The 19,213-nt window shown below is 65.2% G+C and overlaps 1 protein-coding gene across 2 annotated transcripts in view; it reads left to right on the top strand.

Annotated features, from left to right (window-relative positions):
* Nucleotides 1-1,073: 1,073 nt before the first annotated feature.
* Nucleotides 1,074-19,213, top strand: part of LOC111154767 (multiple EGF like domains 6) — an 83,113-nt gene continuing 64,973 nt past the window's right edge. The window contains exons 1-3 of one of the 2 annotated variants that reach the window (XM_022514664.1): nt 1,074-1,183; nt 4,873-5,007; nt 8,255-8,364. In XM_022514664.1, the coding sequence (XP_022370372.1) occupies nt 1,074-1,183; nt 4,873-5,007; nt 8,255-8,364 (355 nt within the window). Of the gene's footprint in view, nt 1,184-4,872; nt 5,008-8,254; nt 8,365-9,564; nt 9,629-19,213 lie in introns of those variants that run through there. The other variant, XM_022514663.1, reaches the window with a different exon arrangement.

The raw sequence follows: 19,213 nt of genomic DNA on the forward strand, positions 1-19,213 counted from the left end.
TCCGCACTGTCTGTGACTGACGGGATGCCTCCCTGCTGGCCCCTCGTCTGGTTCTACCCAGCCCCTCCCCTGCTCTTCAAAAACCTCCTGACGGGGTTGTTTCCACCCCAGGGATACCCTGGACCCTGGAGCACCTGGTCCTCACCCCTGGAGTTGGTGAATTCCAAACCAAAACCAGGCCGGTTGCTTGGCTGGTTGATTTTTAGGGAAATCTCCACGTCCAACATGGGGCTTGAAGTCAAGACCCGGAGATCAAAAGTCTCGTGCTCTCCTGACCGGGCCAGCCAGGTGCCCCCAACCAGCTTTAAATGGGGGGAGAGAAATCCTCCAGACGGACACTCCTGCCCTCCACAGCCTCTGGGGAGCCCCACAATCTGCCACTGAAGGCCGCCGGCCAAGAACACCGGCGCAGAATCAGAGCAGACGGTCCAGGGCGTGGTCGGTGACCAGCCGTGTGGGTGTCCAAAGGGCAGTGTCCAGAGGCACACGGAGGGCCGCAGAGGCTACACCCCAGCCCTTCCACCCTCTGCCCCGCAAGGGAGGGGTCGGGGCACCCGAGTGGCGAAGGACGGAGCGTCGCCGAGGCTTACGAGGGACGGAGGGCTGCGGGATGCCCCTAAAGACGGGCGCCTGGGTCCGATGTCCGTCGGAGTTGATCCCTTGGTCGTAGGGTACCTGGGACTTGCAGTCTGAGAGGTGCGGGAGCGCAAAGGCTAGGGGCGAGGACCCGAGGCGGGCTGGGGGCGGGGCTGGTCGCGGGGAACTGGGACGGGCCGGGGCGGGGTCAGGGTGGGGGGCGGGGCCCGGGCGGGGGTCCGGGCCGGGGGCGTGGCAAAGGCGGGCGGGCTCCGGCTACCCGGCTGGGCGCGCAGTGTGGCGCTAGGCGGACGCGGGCGGGCGGGGAAGCCGGACCTTCCGCACCTGCGGCGCCCGGGGGCTCCGCGGGCACCTGCGGCTGCGCCCTGCGCGTCCCCGGGCCATGGCGCACGTGGAGGCGGTGGCTCCGAGGGCCCGCCGGGGCCTCCTGTGAGCGGGGGACCGGAGCGGGGTCCCGGCGCGGGGCCGCGGGCACGATGCCCGTCCTTCCGGAGGCGAGGGCGGCGGGGCGCGCGGTGGCCCTGGCTCTGGTGCTGCTGCTCCCGGCGGGGCCCGCGGGCGCCCTACTCCGCCTGCAGCCGGGCCTGTGAGTAGCGGGCGGGGAGGGCTCCGCTGGACGGCGGGAGCCCCTGGGCCCTGGGCAGCTTTGTCCCTGGGGCTCTGACACAGTCGGGCGCTTGGCCGTAACTGGGAGGGTCGGGGCTTGAGTCTGGGGGCGCTTCGGTAGCAGGGCCGCCTCCTCCTTCCCTTTCCCGCCGTCTCCCTCCCCTCGGTAATGCGCGTCCCCGCGCGCGCCGGCGGAGGCTGCGCTCCCCTCGGGGTCCTTGCGGGCAGGGTCTGGCTGGCCACGGCTCCGAGAAGGCAGGAAGGAAGCAGACGGTTCTCACATCCTTCCAAAGCCTGCCTCCTGGAGCCTGGGGGGCCTGTGCCGGGGCGGGTGCGCCCAGACAGGGGGCCCCTGGACGTGGTTTATGTATTAAACACGTGCGTGCTGGGGCGGAGAGACAGGAGAAGGAATTCAGTACCAGAATGGGCAGGAAGAGAGGGTCAGGGAGCCAGCTGAGATGAATTCAGTTTTGAAAGATGATTCCCCAATGGGCCGTTTAGCGGTCTCTCTTAAACAGCAGATCAATCCTTGCGCTGGCCTCAAAGGACAGCTAGTGCCAAAGCGAGCCGGGGAAGAGAAGGAGAGCCACTCGCCGGCTGCCCCCACCCCAGGGCTCCTGCAGGGTGTCAGCCCGGGGCCTGCCCGATGGTGACAGGCTGTGGACAGCTGCCCAGGGCAGGAGAGTGGCCTGGCCTGGGTTAGGGACTCCTGCCCAGCACCTGGCCGTGCAGGATGGTCACTTCCAGGCAGAGCTGGGGGAGGGCAAGTCCTGGCCCCAGGGCCCCTACCCTGGGTCTTGCTTTCCCCCAAGCAGGAAGGTTTCCCTGTGGCCTTTCCAAAGGAAGAGGGGGTCTTTGCATCCAGAAACGTGAGTGGCCCGAGTCCCGACTCTCCGCGTGACTTCTGCTGGATGCTTTCCTGCGGTCCCAGCGAGTTAGTCTAAGGGCAGCTGCAGCCTCAGAAGGGCTCTCACAGTGGGGTCTGGCCTCTCAGCCTGCCTGCTCTTTGCAGCATTAGTGGGGGACTTCCAGAAGCCCCAACTCCTGGGAATTCCAGGGTGCCGGTCAGGGGGACAGCAGCTGAGCCCATGAGGACAGAGGGCCCCTCCTTAAGAGGCGGCTTCTGCCTCAGCACGCTCATGGAAACTGCTTGTCACCTCCCTGGGCCCATTTCCCTGAGCCCCCCAAGGAGTGGATCCAAACGCCTGTGAGTTTGACCTGCTTCCCTGGGGCTCCAGGAAGCCTCAGGCCTGGCCGGGGCAAGCATTTCAAACCAGCAGCTAGTGGACTGCCTGAGGCCGCCTTCTCTTCCTGCTCCATGCTCGCCCAAAGCCGCCTCTCCCCTCTCTGCTCCGTCCTCCTTTTCTTCCTCCTCACGGAGCCGTCCACGTGGCAGGGGTCGCTGCCCCTCTGGGGGCCTGTGTCCCTCTTTCTTGGTGGGGTGTCTATTCTCAGATCGCCCCAGGCGTGTTGAGTTCTGCGGCACCTCGGGGCGCGCCTTGCTCTGCCGTCTCTGGTTGTTTCTGAAGCAGCTGGTGTGGACCCGGGATGCAGCTCGGCCACAGCGGGCACTGCAGGCCAGGGGAAGGCAGGAGGGAGGGCACCCTTCTGCGAGACCCCAGCAAGGTGACAGAATTCGCTCTTTGCTCCTCGCACCCCAGACGATCCGGGGGGTGGGGGGCAGAGAACAGCCAGCGTCCCAGAAAGTGCTTCGCCCACACTGGCGCTGTGCCCCCTGCCATGCTTCCCTTGGGGGAGATGTGATGAGCCCACAGGGCCTGGCGCGGGCATCCCCAGCCTCTGTGGCTTTCCTGAGCCACCTGGCGGGCCTCTGGGGGAGGCTAAGAGAAGAGGGGTGCTTGGGGGAGTCCCACTGATTCACAGCCCTGGGGCTCAGGGGGCCTTTGTGGACCTGTGGGAGCCCGTGGCTGGTTCTTTGGCTCCCACTGGCTGGCCATGTCCAGATTCAAAACCCTGCAACCCATCTTTATGTATCCGTTTGTGTCTCTGAAGTGAATTTCTTATGGCAGAGTGGTTGGCTTTCCTTCCTGGGGCCTGGAATGACTGACTGCTCAGTGCACGTGGCTGGCCCAAGGCTACTGGTTGGGCTGGCGGGAGCAGGGTCGGGACAGGAGACGGTGTCCTCACGCACTGGAGTTCCAGCTGGCTGTGGTCCTAGCCTGCGGGGCTCCAAGCTGCACGCCGGGAAGCACGCAGGCCAGGGGGACCTGCGTTCAGAGGCCCGCTGCGGGGTTCGCAAGGGGAGCCTGTAAGAACAGACGTGACGCAAACGCCGCTCGGTAGCCTGACCTCTAGACAGGGGTGTGTGTGGCCGAGCAGCTCGGTGAGGCTGGCTGTCTCTCCCTCCCTCCCAGCCCGGCTTTTCCCATCTTCACTTCCTCACCTTGGGGCCATCATCCGGGGACCCAGGGGCAGATGTCCCGCAGAGCTGTGTTCTTGTCGTCGTCTGGGAATTGCCTTCCCTCCCCAGATGGGAAGCAGGGGCCCACGGCCACTTGGGCTGATGCTCGGGTCTGTCTGTTCCCTCCCCTGTCCCGCCCCCTCCCCCCTGCACATGGAAAAGATGGCCAAGGTTGTGCTTGTGAAGCGCTGGGAACTCCCCAGAAGAGATCATTCCGGAGCTCACCCCTGGCCCTGTGGGGCCTATGGGGAACCCACAAGGCTGCAGCTGTCCTCAGGGCCGTGGGGGGCCAGGCCTTGAGGAGGAGTCACACAGGTGCCCCGGGATGGGGACAGGGCATGGGAGAGTGACCGGAGAGCTGCTGCAGAACCCTCCCCGGGGCAGCTGGCCCCTGCGGTTTGAGGAGGGCCAGGAAGGGAGGGTGTCTTTGGGGAGAAGCCAGCCCACCCCACCCTCCTCAGAGGAACCTGGCTGGCCTCTCAGGTGTGGCAAAGCTTTGCCTTCTCTCTGGGACTTTGTGAAATTCGCCTGCTTGGGGACCACCCTGGTCCCTGAATCCGGGCACGCCTGGGGCAAACTGTGACCCTCTGCTCCCCTCCCCTCCCCTTCTGGAGCAGGGCTGGGCCCCTTCTGCCTCTTCTCAGCCTCCTTCTCCTTCCTGAGTGTGGTGGGCTCCTGTCCATACACTCGCGGGCAGGGGTTCCCGGGGGGCCGAGGAGCCCAGAATCACGGGGCTCCCACTGTGGCCCCCACGCCACGCTCCCTGGAGGCTCCCCTCCTTCCATTCCTTCTCGCTCTGCTTGTCCTGCCTGGAGCCCACACCCACCCAGCCTCGTGCCTGGCACCTGCATCTCAGGGGCCATCTCTGAGGCCTGCATGGCTGGGGACGAGGCGGCCTAGAACAGGAGTCACGTGAACGCTGGGTTGAAGCCACTGTTCCCACGGGCCCCCCAGTACCCTGTTCAAGGGGGCAGTGATATCTATCCTTTGGGGTCAGCAGGATTAGAACACCCCTGTGGGCGGCATGGGGGCCCTGCCTGGAGGACTCTCGGACAGGACCCTCTTCCTCTGAGGCCCACACCCTAGAGCCGGGGCCTGCCGTGGGGCCTAGGGCTCCACCAGGGGGGAGTGGGGGCCAAGGGACTCCCCCCCCCCTGACGGCTCCACACCCCAGCGTGAGTGTGCAGGAGGACTGGGGCCCCCTGGCTGTTGGTGGCCAGGGCGCTGACGTCTGTCCTCTGTCCCAGGCCCCACGTGTGTGCCGAACGGGAGCTGACCGTGGTGGGCCGCCCCCAGCCCTGTGTGCAGGCTTTCAGCCGGACCGTGCCCGTGTGGAAGGTGGGCTGCGGGCGGCAGGCGTGGTGCGTCCGCCACGAGCGGAGGTATGTGCTGGGGTCCCCGAGTCCGGTGTGGGAGCGGGGTGACGAGGGTGGGGGGCTGTCCTGATCTCAGGGCCTTCTGGGAGCAGTGGGGGCCCTGCAGGGAGGAGGGGGAGGAGGGGGTTCTGTGGGAGGGGGCTCTGAGGCGGGCGGGGTCTTGGGGGGGAGGCGGGGACCACACGAGAGATGCAAAGCGGGGCACCCAGCCTGCTAGGCTCTGCGGGGCTGCTGAGGCCGAGCCCAGGCCTCATTCCCAGAGGAGCTGGCGCGAGGCCTTTTATTGCTCAAGATTTTATTTCAAAATCAAATTAAGGAGTGCCTTTGCATACCTCTCCACATTTTACAGACTCGGGCTCTGGAATCTGCATGGTTGCAAAGTGGGGCGGTGGGGGGGCCTCAGCGCGGGCCCCTTCCCTGGCTGGCAGCCGCAAGGCCTCCGGGTTAGGTGTGGGGAAGGCGGGAACAGGCCTCGGATGGGGTGTGGTGTCCAGCTCTGCAGTGGAGCCTTCGGGAGTGGCCTGCATGGTGTCCGTGGAGGGTGTGAACTCCCTTCCTGGGAGCTTGGCGGTGTCTGGGGACAGTGGCCACTGCCTCAGGTGAGCCCAGGGGCCGGGGACGCTGCTCCAGGTCCTCTGGTGCTCGGGATGGCGGGGATCCTGCAGGACTGTCGGGGGCCGAGAAACCCCAGCAGAAGGAAAACGGCTCCCCTCGTGCTTCCCCAGAGAGGCCCCTGTGCTGTGTCTCCAGCTTGGGCTGTGTCCCCCCAGCCACTTACCACTTCACCGTGAGCGGTGAGGCTGCCGGGAGCACGGGCTGGAGAGTCGGGTGGGTAGCTCTGCTGAGAAGCCCCCAGGCTCCCCATCACTGGCTCCTAGGCCCCCAGCCTGGGTGGGGTGGGAACAGCGTTTTCAAAGCATCCGGGTGCCTTCAGTGTCCTGGTGGGGCACCTGGGGGCGTGGGAGAAAAGTCCCCCTGCCTGGGAGGTCCTTGCTGTCCGTCACTTGGGGCAGGGGCTGTGGGGTCTCTGTCAGGCTTCCTGCTCCAGGGCAGAGGCCCACCTTCCCTAGCTCCAGGTCTCTGGGACCCTCCCTTTGGGTTCAGCAGGAACAGTTTGGGTCCCTGGCCTGCTTGGGGGCGAGGTCTGTGGGGTCTCGTGGCCTGCAGTGCAGCTGGGGCTCTCCCCGCCCTGCACGGGCTGTCCCCGCCAGCGCTCCACTCCATGTGAATGAGATCTGTCTCACCACTGCGGTGTCCTGTGGGGTTTCCTGAGACCCGCACCAAGCACTCACTGGGCCTGGCCCCACCTCCCTTCTGTGGGGCTCCTGGCTGTGAATGGGTCGTGTCCCTTCCTGTGATCCCGCAGCGGAGCCCCGCGTGCTGGCTCCGGGCACTTGCCCCAGTGCCTCGTCCAGATGGTCCTCTGGCAGCAGCCGCTGGAGCTGGCGCACTCCCTTTCCTCCTTCTGGAATGCACAGAGGCTGCGGCTTCCCTGGGAGGCGGGCCCTGCCCCCCGGCCCCCTGCTCCCCACCTGCCAGTCTGGGGCGGCTCTCCTAGTGCCTTGGGAGCATCTTCCCGACAAATCAGCAGCCAGCACGGGCCATGCCAGGTCTGAGGAGCCCCTGGCTGTGTGGAAGGCCCCTGCCCCTTTGCGGGGTACGGTCCATGCAAAGGGAGGAGGAAGGAGCGCTTGGAGGCTCCAGGAGCCCCACGGAGTCCCTCCCCCGGGCTGTCCGCCAGGTGTCCTGCCCTGTGGCCCACGCTCTGAGGGGCCTGCACAAGGTGGAGATGTGTGCACAAGCCCGGCACCCCCGTGCCCCCGTCGCCCTTGACCCTGCTGTGAGCCAGCTCCCCGCTGGGCCCGAGTCCCCGTGATGTGTCCCCTGTGAGCTGTTGCACCTGTCCGCCTCTGTGAGCCGTGTCCCCGTGAGCCGTCCCATGTGGGCTGCAGCGGAGCAAGGGGTTGGCTCTTGGGGCCCGAGGGGGCAGTAGGCCCACCCGCTGTCTCGGAGGGTCTGTAACTTCTGAGGGTGGGGGGGAGGTGGCAGATGGTCTGGTTGTCTCTGTTCTCCGGGTGACCGTGAGGAGCGGCACGTAGCCCTGGGAGAGGGATAAATATTTACGATGGAAGGGCCCAAACACTGTTTGCTCTGCCAAAAACTGTCCACTGCTGTGGTCGGTTTCCCTCCAGGCGAGTGGATTCATGTCCTGCCAAAGTGGCCTTTTGCAGAGCTCTCCCGAGCTGCCGTGCGCGGCAGGAGCGCCTGAATTCATGCTTCCGGGAAGTGGCCTTGTTTGCTTGTTTGTGGGGTCCCTGGGCTTCCCACGACTCCCCAGGGCCAAGCCCCAGCGAGCGGAAGGGTGTCACATCACCTGAAAACAGTGGTCTGGGCCCTTGGGCTGCTCCTGGGGCTCCAGGGTCCTTGACCCCACGGCTGCTGGGGACCGTTCCTACAGACAGTGGTGGCACAGGCTTGCAGGTCTGAAGGCTGCAGGTGCCCACGGGGCATTCTCTTCCTCTTGTTCCGTCACTCTCTCTACTTAGCCTTTGTGGGAGCTGCTCCCATCCTGAGTGGGAACCGGCCGGGTCCAAGGCCTCCCCCGAGAGGCCCTCCCATCCGCTCCCCTCTGATCTTAGGGCTGTGTGCTGGTCACGCTCTGGTCCTTCTGCTGCTGTCCACGGCACTTCTCCCAGTCACCCTGTCTCCTCAGCTCAGCCCTACGCTCTTCAGGTGGGGAAGGGGTTCCTCACGGATGCCCTAGGGCCGTCTTGCTGAGCCCTGGTGGGCTGAGAACCTGGGGTCTGAATTGGCACCACCCGGGTCACAGCCCGCCCAGCGCTGGACCCTAGGAAGCCCCGCTTGTTCCTAAGCTGGGCACTTCGAGTCAGGCCCCCGGTGCTCAGATCTGGCCTGGTGATAGGAGCCAGATGTGGGGAGCTGGGCCCGCAGCTGGGGTGGAGAGGGAGCGGGGTAGCACCCGCCCCACCCCCCGGGAGAGCTGGCCGGGGCCCTTGCTGCTGGCTGCGGGCCGGTCGCCTGCCCCCCTCCTGCTGTCCCTCTTCACGTGGGTGCCGCTCTGCTTTGGGGCACAGACCTTCCACCCGCCTGTAAGCCTCAACCTGCTGAGCTTGAAACGGGACGGGCCAGAGAAGCGGCGCAGGGAGGGGTGGGGTGAGGGCCCGGGGCGTCGGGAGATGCCGCCAGCACTGCGTCTGCACAGTGAGTGATTCCCGTCTCCCTTCTTTTCTAGAACCATCTACTACACCGGCTACAGGCAGGTGTACGCCATGGAGGCCCAGACCGTGCTCAAGTGTTGCCCGGGCTGGAGCCAGCGGCCCGGTGACCAGGGCTGCCTCTCCCGTGAGTGCCCCTTCCCGACCCCGAATCCGTGCATTGGTGGCCATGTCTGAAGAGGACATGGCTCGGGGGGCTCCGAGCAGAGGGTGTGAGGCTGTCCACCAGTGCTTAGGTTCCCGGCATGGGGAGGGGGTCTGAGGGTGGCCCTGAGCCACGCGCTGCTGTCTGTGGGCTCAGCTGCCTCTCCAGGGTCCCGTCATGGAGACGTCCTGCCCCACCATAGCCATGGCCTTGCTCTGGGTCCTTCTTCTCTGTTCCCGAGTGGGCCCTGAGCTGGGCGTTGGGTCCCTGGCGTCTGTGGACTGTTATCTGTGAGACTGTAGCTCCTGTCCTGCCTCCTGTCCTGGTGCCCTGGGCCGCGGTCTCCCCTTCTGCTTCATGGAGGTTTGCCACTGCCTCCCTGGGAGGGGGATCCTGGTAGAACGCGAGGGAGCGGGAGCCGTGTGTCTGCACACGCGAGCCTCACTGTGAAGCCTCTGCTTCAGAAACTAAATGGGACTCACAGCTCTGGAGTCCGGCTGCAGGGAGTGTCTGAGGAGCTGTTCCTGGCCTGTGGGTGTAGACACAGGTGGGCCGGCAGGCGGGTGTGGTGCAGGTAGGTGGGCAGCTGGGGTTGATGGGATTAGGAGGTGGCAGTATCCCCTCCCTAGAGAGGTGGTTCCAGAGGTCTGGCCTCCCCTGAAACAGTGACAGGGCTCGCCCTGACGTGAGGGATGGGGCCATGCAGCAGGGGTGGCTGGCCGTCCCAGCTCCCCCATGCTGGCACAGGAGCTGGACCTCAGGGGCTCTGTTCCAGCCTGTCTCTCCGCCCCTGGGTCCCTCCACACACAGGCAGCATGGGAGCCTCTGAATGGGGGCAGAGACGCCTTTATAGAAACTCCAGTGGGAAAAAGGGAAGAGAAGGATGTTGGTGCTGTTTTTCTGGGAGAGGAAATGAATAATTCTCCCCAGGAAGGGAGCAGGAGGGAAGAGGAGAAGGAAGCAGCCCTGGCTTCCCTCGTGGGCAGGAGAGGCTCAGGGGACAGGGCGGACGCCTGGACACCCGCCAGCTGGCCCTCCGGCGGGAGGTGCCCCGGGCCCTGGCCCCTGCAGCAGTGCTTCTCCCACCCCCTCTGATCCTGGGGATGTGTGTTTTCCCTGCTTCTGGCTTCTAGGAAAACAAAGGAGTCTGTTGACTGGGGGTGTGGGGTGGAGGTCAAAGCTGAGGGCCCTGGTTTCCACTGAGACACGGCTCCTGAGGCCTGCTGGAGGCAGCCCTAGTAATCCGGTGAGTGGTGGGGACGGGCGGAAGAGGCAGGGGCTATGGCACGGGGTGGGTTGGGGAGCACGGCCTTTTATGCCTGGGGAGGGCCGTGGACACGCAACCCCATGGCCGGCCTGGGGTGGGGGGCCTTCTGCACTTGGCTTCCCGGGCTGGGGGAGTAGTGGGTGTGTACACTGCATGGGCAAGGGGACGGGGGCCCGGGTGCAGGTCAGGCTTGGTACTGCAACGTTCCCAGCTTCCATACTCCTGAGCCAGGGTCGGAAGGCTCTCGGTTTCCCCTGTGTCTTAGAGCGACCTTCCCAGGGTTGGGGCTGCCAAGGAGCAGCAGGGTCCAAGGGCCAGCCGCATCCCGGGAGGCCAGGTCGGAGGTAGGCCCCGAATGCTGGGTTTTCAGGAATGGGAGACCGATCTGGCACAGGTCCACGGCCCTGCCAGTCTCTCCTTGCACGCTGGCTCAGCATGAGCTCCTGGCCTGGCCTGCGGCTCTGTCTGCCTGTGCTGGTGGCCCGGAAGGAAGGCTGGCTCTGCCTCGGCCTCGCCAGCTAGTAGGAGGGGGTACAGGGCTGCGGGGCAGGCAGATTGCCAGCAGGTGAGACCTGAAGCCGCCGGGGCAGCCTTGGCCTTGCGGAGGTGGAGGAGCTGGGCTGGGGACAGGGCTGGGGTGGTGAGGAAATGGGGGAGTCTTGGCCACAGGGCCTGGCCTTGAGGGTCCCGGTTGTCCCATCCGCCTGGAGACATGGACGGGCTCCCACGTGTATCCCAAACTTGAGGCTTTGTCTTTCTTGTTTTTAAAAAACAAAAACAAAACATTTTAGTGCAGGATTTACTTATTTCTGTGTCTGGATTTGATTTGAAGGAAAAGGCCTGGACCCGGCCTCTTGGGACACCCGCTTGTCCCCCCAGTGTCTGGGTCACCGGCATGTGAAGGGAGGGAGGGCCAGAGAAGGTCACGTGGGGCAGAGCCTGGGCCTGGGCCCCCTCCCCCAGGGATGGCTGTTTCTCAGCTGGGGCCTGGCAGGCCTGCAGGGGCTCGGGGGTTGCCAAGGGAGGCAGGAGCCCATGTGGGAGCGCTGTCCCTGTGGCCAGAGCACAGAGTGGGCTTTCTGCTGTGAGCAGAGTCCTCAGTCACTCTGTTTCCTGCCCCAGACGGAGTGGGTGACCAGAACCCCCAGCCCCTGGGAAGCCCTGCCCTGCAGTGCCAGCTGAGAGTCTGGGGGGCTGCCTTTGGCCCCCTTCTTGCCGGCTTGGGTGTGGGTACTGGGGCTGGAGGCTGGGTCAGGGCCCATGAGCTCCTGAGTATGAGCAGTGGCTGAGGTTCTGGGCCCCCACTTGGGAGAGGCGCCCACTTCCTGCGGAGGGGCCTGGGGGTCAGGAGTCTCCGCTTTGGCCCTTCCCCATCCCTGTGCTGCTCCTCCAGTCCTCTCCGGCACCGTCCCCCTGTCCCAGCCCAGGCTGTCTGCAGACGCAGGAGGCTGGGTTGGGCCGGGGGCAGGCCCCCTGCTGCGGACGGCCCCAGCCGGGTGAGACGTCCTTGCTTCGCGTGACCTGGAACCATAGCCACGTGGGGGGCGCTGTTAGGGCCCTGTAGGCTCGTGTGGGAGTGCAGAGCAGACATCGTGCTGTGTGAGAGAATGACAGGAAGCCTCTGAGGGTCCCTGTGATTTCTCAGGGACGCACTCAGTGGCATGGGTGACCTGGAGGTGACCAGAAAGGAAAAAGGCTGCCTGGGTGGGGCGGCGTTGCCTGGTGACCAGGGGGCTTTCTCAGGTCTGCGTGGTACATGCGTGCCCCACGAGCAGCTGGGCGCTGACCCTTTCTGCTGTTGGGGTGCCCGATTCCCGCCCAGCCCCTCTCTTAATTCCACGTCCCTCTCAGTGGGGTGTGGCTTTCCTGGACACCCCCGTGCCCAGGGCCCTGGCTCCCCCTCATCTAAGGGAGCCTGAGCGTGAAGGTGCTGCCTGCAGACCCTAATGAGGTGCCAGGAAGATGCCCCGTGGCTCCTGCCCTAAGTCTGTGCAGCCTGAGCCCCGGGCATCTGAGGAGGCTGCAGGACGGATGGCAGACCCTGAGCAGGTGCGCGGAGTCACGCCTGCAACGTGGGACGGCAAAGGGTTCTGTGGTCTGGGAAGCTCCGTGTAAAGCACAATAAAGCAGGTTGCCTCGTTGCAGGACTTATCAGAGCATTTAACATGCTAATGTGGCCTGTGGGTTCCTGAGAAAGGCTATGTAGTATTTTCCAAAGCAATCCTTTCTTTAAAAAGAAAGGAATAAAAAGATACAACAAAGTTGAAAAAATAAACAGTGTCCCTAAGGCACGCGTGGGAAACAGAGCCGGAGCCGGGCGAGCGGCGGGACTGTCGTCCGTGCAGGTCTGACAGCAAGCTCTGCACTGTGCTCAGGCACAGGAGTGGCTGTGACAGAGACCGGGACTGGCCCTCCCTCCAGCGGAACTGCAGTGCTGTGGCAGCGGACAAGTGGACAAGCACATGGTGGTTCTGTGCCAGCCCATGGCCGCTCTCTCCGGGGACGGCTGGGGGAGGGGCGTCTGGCTGGTTGGGGGGTCGTTGGGGGGTTGGGCGGGACTTGGAACAGCTCAGGTTGGCTCTCTGGAGGGCGGCAGTGTGCCATCCCAGTGTGGGGGAGCCTTCCTGCTCTGTCCCATCCCAGTGTGCATCCCAGTGCCCCAGTGTGGGGGAGCCTTCCTGCTCCGTCCCACGTGCTCCCCGGCGTAGGGCTGCTTCAGCCCCCTTCTGCCCGTGTGTCCTCCTCTGTCTCTGAGCAGGGCCTGCCGGGATCTGTGTGAGCTCAGTCCCTGCCTTCGTCACGCCTGCAAAGACTCTGTTTCCAAGTAAGGTCCCTTTCTGAGGTCCCGGGGCCCTGGTGAGGACAGGAAGCCCGTGCAGGGTCTGGCTGGGGGAGGGACACGGTCTGCTGCAGGGGGCAGAGGAGACGCTGGGCCGTCAAGGAGCCAGCTTGGGCCTGGTCCTGGGGGGTGGCGGAACGCGGTGGGAAGTGGCCGGATTCTGGACGTGTGGATGGAGTGGGAACTAGGTCTACACGGTGTGGCCGTGGCTGGGCTTTCAGGACCCCACGTGTGCCCGGGCTGTGTGGGGCACAGCCTTGCCCTTGACTCTGGAGCTGACCCTCAGAGGCGACCACGGCCTGCGGAGGGCACTGTAGGGCAGCCATCCAGAGCTTTCCCCACAGGCTGTCCTGGCCTAGCGTGGTCGCTCGTGGCTTCTTACCGCCCAGGGCATGCCAGGCCGGCTGGGGGAGATCTGTGGCCTATGAGGGCTTCACACGAGTTGGGGGGGGATTGACGTGGTTTGTTGTCACAGGAGCCTGGGATGGGCCATGTGGTGGGCCCACGGGACAGAAGCCAGGGCTGCTGACCAGCTCGCAGGCGTGCCCTATAGCCTTCCTCCCTCCTGGGACACGGCCGTCTCCTCTGTGATCCTGGGGCTGCGGGAATGAGTAGCAGGAAGACTGCTGGGGGTCCCGGGGACGGCTGCCTCTGCCTTCCTGCCTCGCGGTTCACTTTTCCTTTTCCGTTCCGGACGCGTGTCAGCCCCGCGCCCAGCGTGGGAATCTGCACGGCCAGCGCTCTGGCTGTCCTGTCCTTGCTGTGGACGTGGACGCCCACACGGTTGCTGGGGCCGTGTTGCTCTGCAGCGAACCCCTCACCCCGCCAGCTGTCTCCAGATGTGGAGTCACAGCCGGACTCATGGGGCTGCATCAGGCACGTTTGCATGCTCGTGCACACTCGTGCACTGGGCCGGCATGCTGTCCACCCAGGGAGCTCACCCACGTCACAGCCTCACATGTGCGTGCACGGTCCACGCCCGTGCTCACGCTCACACGGACCTGTGTGTGTGTGCAGTCACACGCACTCACACGTGGATGGTCTCCCACGTGCTGACACGCTCACCCTCAGACATGTGCCCACACCACGTGCTCATGCACACATGGGCTCACGTACACACATGCGGGCACTGGACACACGTGTTCATGCTCACACACGTGCACCACGTGCCTGTCCGCTAACGCGTGTGTGCGGTGCTCACAGCCGCGGCAGCGCCTGCACGTCCGCCTGCACCATCCGCTCGCACTGGCAGCCGCGGCTCACGGCCCACACACTGAGCATGTGCTCCTCCCCCGTGCGGCTCTGTCATCCAACGCGGGGTCCCGGGGCCGGGGTGACTGCCTCCCTGCAGTACGGGTCTGGGACGAGGGGAGGTGGGGCTGGGGGCTTGGGGTCCCGGCCTCCAGCTTCCAGCTGGCATTGGGTTGAAGGCCAGCAGGCCTCCAGCAGAATGGAGGGACAAAGCAGGAGGGACCTAGGGCCTGTCCTGCCCCCTGGGCTCCCAGGGACGTGGCCTCCATCCTGTAGCTGCCCCTTGCTGGGAGGCGGGCACTGAGGGCCCCGCTCCCGGCCACTCTGGGTGGCTCTGCCAGCACCTGGGGGAGGTTTCAGAGACACTACCCTGTGGCTTGATTGATGACTGAGGACTGCCCCGAGCCACGGTGCTCATCCCGCCACCCTGCGGTGCACTGTGCCGTCTTCACCGTCACCCCCTCTGTCTGGGCTCCCCCCACCCCCCAGCTCTGCCTGGTGCTGGCTTCCCAGGCCGGTTGCTGCGGGATCGTTGGGAACACGCGTGTGTCCGCTTGGGGTTCCGCCCTGCTGTCTGTGCCCCAGCAGCCCCGGGAGAGCTTCTGGGCCCCGGGGCTGTGTAGCACACAGCCTGTCTCTGGCTGGCCTGGTGGCTTCGGCCACGGGCAGGACCGGGCCTGGTGCTGGTGCCACTGCTTCCCTTGCCGAACCTGGGAGCCAGGGACCTGCGGACCTGCGGGGGTCGGACTGGGAGCCTATGTTCAATCAGGCCTCTCTGAGGTTTCTTTTTTTTTTTTTAATTTTTAAATTTTTAAAAAGATTTTATTTATTTGACACACAGAGAAAGATCACAAGCAGGCAGAGAGGCCAGCAGAGAGAGAGGAGGAAGCAGGCTCCCCTCTGAGCAGAGAGCCCGATGCGGGACTCGATCCCAGGACCCTGAGGTCATGACCCGAGCCGAAGGCAGAGGCCCAACCCATACCCGGGCGCTCCTCTCTCAGGTTTCTGCGAGCCAGGCCCCGCACTGGGAGCTCATGTGGGCCCCCACACCTACCACATACCTCGGTGGTGGGCTGATCCCCGTTGTGGTGGAGGAGCTCCGGCCCGGAGAGGCCCCTCCCAGGCTTCATCCTGAACATTCTGTGGGCTGCAGGGAGGGGCTGAGCTCGCGTGCAGGCCTGGCCAGGAGGTGCCCTCAGCCCCAGCCAGCAGACAGCCCTGCCCCTCCTCGGGGGATGCCGAGGGGGCGCTGGCACGGGGACGGGGCTCCCCTGCTCCTGGGCCCGGCCCTCATGGCAGGGAGCGGACGGGAGCCAGAGGCTTCGGCACGGGAAGTCCGTAGGAGGCCGAGCAGCTGGGACGGACCGTGAGAGAGAGGGCCCGGGCCAGGAGCTTTGCCTTGGGTCTGAGCCGGTCCCTCCGGCCCTGGCCTGCTGGAGCTACAGAACGCACGTGGGGCTCGTGGGCCTCTTGGGCAGAGGTGCGGGGGAGAAGGCTGACGTTTGTGCCGCACGCACGTTTGGTGAGCTAGGCCCTGTGTTCAGAGCCTGTGGGGGTGGGGGTGGCCCCGGAGACCAGGAGAAACTTACGCGCCCGGATCACACCTGCCCCGCCTGAGGCCACCCCAGCAGGCAGCTGCTTAGGGAAGAGAAGAGCAGGGCCCATGGGCCAGCCACATGGCAGTTCGGGGATGTGGCCTGGGTCCACATGGGCAGAAGCCCAGTGCTTGCAGGGGAGCGGAGCCCCGTCACCACAGTGAGCCCGTCCCAGGACAGGGTCCACCCCCGCTCCTGCAGCAGGGTCACGTGAGGTCCAGCCAAGGGCAGGTGTTTCGTGGCGCCCACCGTAAGAGAGCATGGCCGGCGTTAAGATGCCACAGGTGTCAGGGGCGCCTGGGTGGCTCAGTCGGTCGAGCGTGCGACTCTTTGTTTTGGCCCAGGTCATCTCATGGGTCATGAGATGGAACCCCGTGTCAGGCTCCGTGCTCAATGGGGACCCTCATCCCTCCCCCAACCATGAGTGTGCACGCACACCTGTGTGCTCTCTTTCTAAAATCAACCAATCTTTGAAAAGGAAGGAAGGAAGGAGGGAGAAGGGAAGGAAGGAAGGTGTCCAGACGTGCTGCCTTCACACTGGGGACTGTGCTCCCCAAATCCATCATCCTGCAGACTGGACGCCCCTCGGGGCCCCACCAGCCTTGGTTCTGGGGATGTGGGTAGACCTACCCTGTGTCACCCCAAGGCCCCAAGGTCTGGGGCAGCGGGGGTGCTTTGTGAGCGGCCCCCGTCCCAGCGCCTCCAGCCCCACTCTGCACACCAGGGAGGCCAATGTTCCTCCTTCTTGGTTCAGATGGTGGGCGGGGACCCCATCAACCCTGCGGGTGGGCTGCTGCGGGCAGCGGGTCCAGCTTTGGCTCAGGCGGGCCGTGGAGCAGACACTTGGCGGAATGAAGGTCGCTGAGAAGAGTGTGTCCATGTGTGCAGATCGCCCGGCCTGGAGCTTAACCCGAGTTTGTTTGTTTGTTTCTTCCTTTTTTCAAAAAATTTTATTTATTTATTGAGAGAGCAAGAGAGAGAATGAGAGGGAGAGAGGCCAGCAGGAGAAGCAGACTTCCCGCCAAGCAGGGAGTCCAACGCGGGACTCGATCCCGGGACTCCAAGATCATGACCGGAGCGGAAGGCAGTCGCTCCAGGTGCCCTTAACCAGTTTCTGACCCACCGACTCACACCAGACAGAACACGTGTGCGCAGGCCTTGCCTGCTAAGGCATCTGGGCCGTGGGGAGCCGTTGGGGGTTTGGGGCAGAGGGAGATGTGTGCATGATGGTTCCTGGGAGTCTTCTCCAGCCCCGTGGGACTCCCCGGCTCGGGCCCTCCCTCTGCTGGCTCGGCCCTCGGAGAAGGGGGCCGCCCACGGCAGCGGACCCTGTGGGCGCCCCCGTCCCGGGTCACCTGCACCGGCCCTGGTATTTCTGACTCTTGGGAGGCGGTTCCTTCAGGGCTTCTGAAGGTCCTGTGGCCGCAGGCCTGGCCAAGCTGAGTCTGAGGGACGGTCCCCAGGAGACCCCCGGCCCCGGCCCTGGGAACATAGTAGGTGTTTCAAAAAAATACACTAATGTTAAGTAGAGAACACATTTATTGCTCGGAAATCTCTAAATTGTCTGCAGGGCGCCCATCCAGCCTCCGTTCACGGCCACGGGTCAGGTTTTCCCGGTGTCTGTTGCTGACCTGGCGCTTCTTCCCACACGGGGTCGCCTGGGTCTCACCGCGGGTGTCAGACACGTGGGTCTAAAAGCCCGGCTCTGGCTCCTGAGCTCCGCCTGCCTGGGCGTGAGTCCTTCCCGTGCTTGCTTGGGGCGTGTCCTTCCTCGGCCTCTGGTCGGGGTTTTTGGGGTCCTTGTCTGCTGTCTGTGCTGCCCCCTCGGAGGCGTGGTGGGAGTGGGGCTGTGCCCTGCCGCTGGAGGTGACCCTCCTGACACAGGGGAGGGAGACCCTGTCATGCAGCCCAGCCCACCCTGTGGGGTTACGCAGGGGAGGCCCCCTCCTCTACCACTCGCCACAGCCCAGCTCCACGCCCGCCAAGCAGGCTCTGCCCCCCTGGCTTCCCTCTGCAGCCCCCCACTACTCCTGCATCCCGCCAGCCTCCCCGGGGGTGCCCCTTCTCGGTTTGGGGCATAGTCATGTATCTTTGTCTTTCCCGTTTTCGTTTCTGTGGCTGTGCTGCCCTACGCATCCCTCCGTCTGGGGACACCCCAGCTCTGTCCTCCCGCGACGGCCTGGCCACCCCCGACCCTGTCCGCCTGTAGTGCTTTTCTTCCTTCGTCGGCGCCTTCGGGGTCTGCGTGTGGGCGGGGCCCCGGAGCGCGGCGGGTGGCGGCCAGGATGGGGTCGACGCTCGCTCTCAGGGAGTCCGTGGGCACAGTAGGGAGAGGGCCATGCTGTGGGTGCATATGGTGTGTGACATTTGGGGATGATGCCGGTTGTCCTGGTGGGTGGCAGCCCAGAGCGCCCCGGGGTCTGAGGGGTGAGCTCACGGTATGGGGGGCTTTGTGCTCAGCGGGTGAGCAGGGCGAGCAGTGACAGTGGCCTTCACTGGCCCCGTGGGGCTGGGGTGCTGGGGGAAGGTGGGCTCCACGTACCCTGGAGCTAGGTTCCGGGCCTTTAGCCTCTGGGACGCTGCTGCTGTCCGCGCCCCAGGTTGGCCCCTCGGCCGGCCTTCCCTGTGTGGGCTCCGGGGTCACCGCGCATGTCCTCCCCACACCCCTGCGGCGCTACTTCGCCCCCAGCCCCCACCCCCCACACCCCTGCAGCGCTACTTCGCCCCCAGCCCCCACTCCTGCGCATTTCGGACACGCCCTCCGGACTCAGGTGCAGGGCTGGAGGGAGGAGGCTGGGAGTTCACTCGTAGGGGGGCCGGAGCAAAGGGGAGCACTGCCCCCAATACTGGAACAGCGGCCACAGTTAGGGGACAGAGAGGAGGAAGCATTCCACAGAGGGCCCTCCTGACCCCAGGCTCAACGCAGAGGATCCTGGGGCCTGGTCCCTGCTCACGGGCTGTGTGGCCTGGGGCCGTGTGCCACCTGTCTCTGAGCCTCTGTTTCCTTACCAAGCGCAGCATCCATCCCAGAAGGCTGCCTGGACCCATGTGCTGGGCCGACAGCCCTCTGGCAGGCCTCCCACCTTCTGGAGTTTCTCTTCCTGCTCCTGGTGGGACCCACGAAGTGACCCATGAAGTCAGTGAGCCCATGGTTCGCGCCAGGCTCCTGGAGGCTTTGGGGGTAGTCATTGTGCCGAGCAACCCCTCACCCAGTGAGCACCCCTGAAGCCTCCAGGCTCAGGCCCAGGCTGGTGGGGTCCCAGGGTGGGGGACCAGTCTCCCACCTTGACCGTACCCCCCCTGTGCATGGGGATATGATGGGAGGCGGCTGCAGGGCCAGGAAATGGGTGCTGGGGTACCCAGGCCAGCCAGGGTCAGGGTCCTCGCTGTGATGGGGCTGGCGGGCAGTTTGGGGCTGCGGGGTCCTTGGGGGCTGCCTGCCCAGTGTCGTGGACAGGCAGCTTCCCACCCCTCACACTTGTGCTGCGATGGGACGATGGGATTCACTGGCCCCCACGCCATGGGTGGGCAGCCTCCTGCCCAGTGGGGTGAAGTGTGGGGAACGGTCTGGGGGCAGGGGTCTCCTCTAGAGAGGTAGGAGGGGGCCTGCCCGCCCCAGCCCAGAACCCTCCTTCCATCCCTCCTTCCAGGCTCTGCTGGCCTGCGCCGGCATTGTCCCTCCTAGGGACGATGGTTGGCACCCTCGGGTGTGAGCAGAAGGGCTGGGGTCCTCAGCAGTGGGCTGTTCCCCTGCTGCCTCTCCCTCCCCACCTCCTCGAGAAAATGAAAGGGGGGACTTCAGGCTCTGGTGGCAGTGCCAGTGTGTGACCCAGGACAGAACAGAGCTGGGACCGGTGACCCGATGGCAGGGTCGGGGTT

Source organism: Enhydra lutris, unplaced genomic scaffold (assembly GCF_002288905.1).
Source record: "Enhydra lutris kenyoni isolate GAN:26980312 unplaced genomic scaffold, ASM228890v2 scaffoldscaffold38, whole genome shotgun sequence".
Classification (NCBI taxonomy): domain Eukaryota; kingdom Metazoa; phylum Chordata; class Mammalia; order Carnivora; family Mustelidae; genus Enhydra; species Enhydra lutris.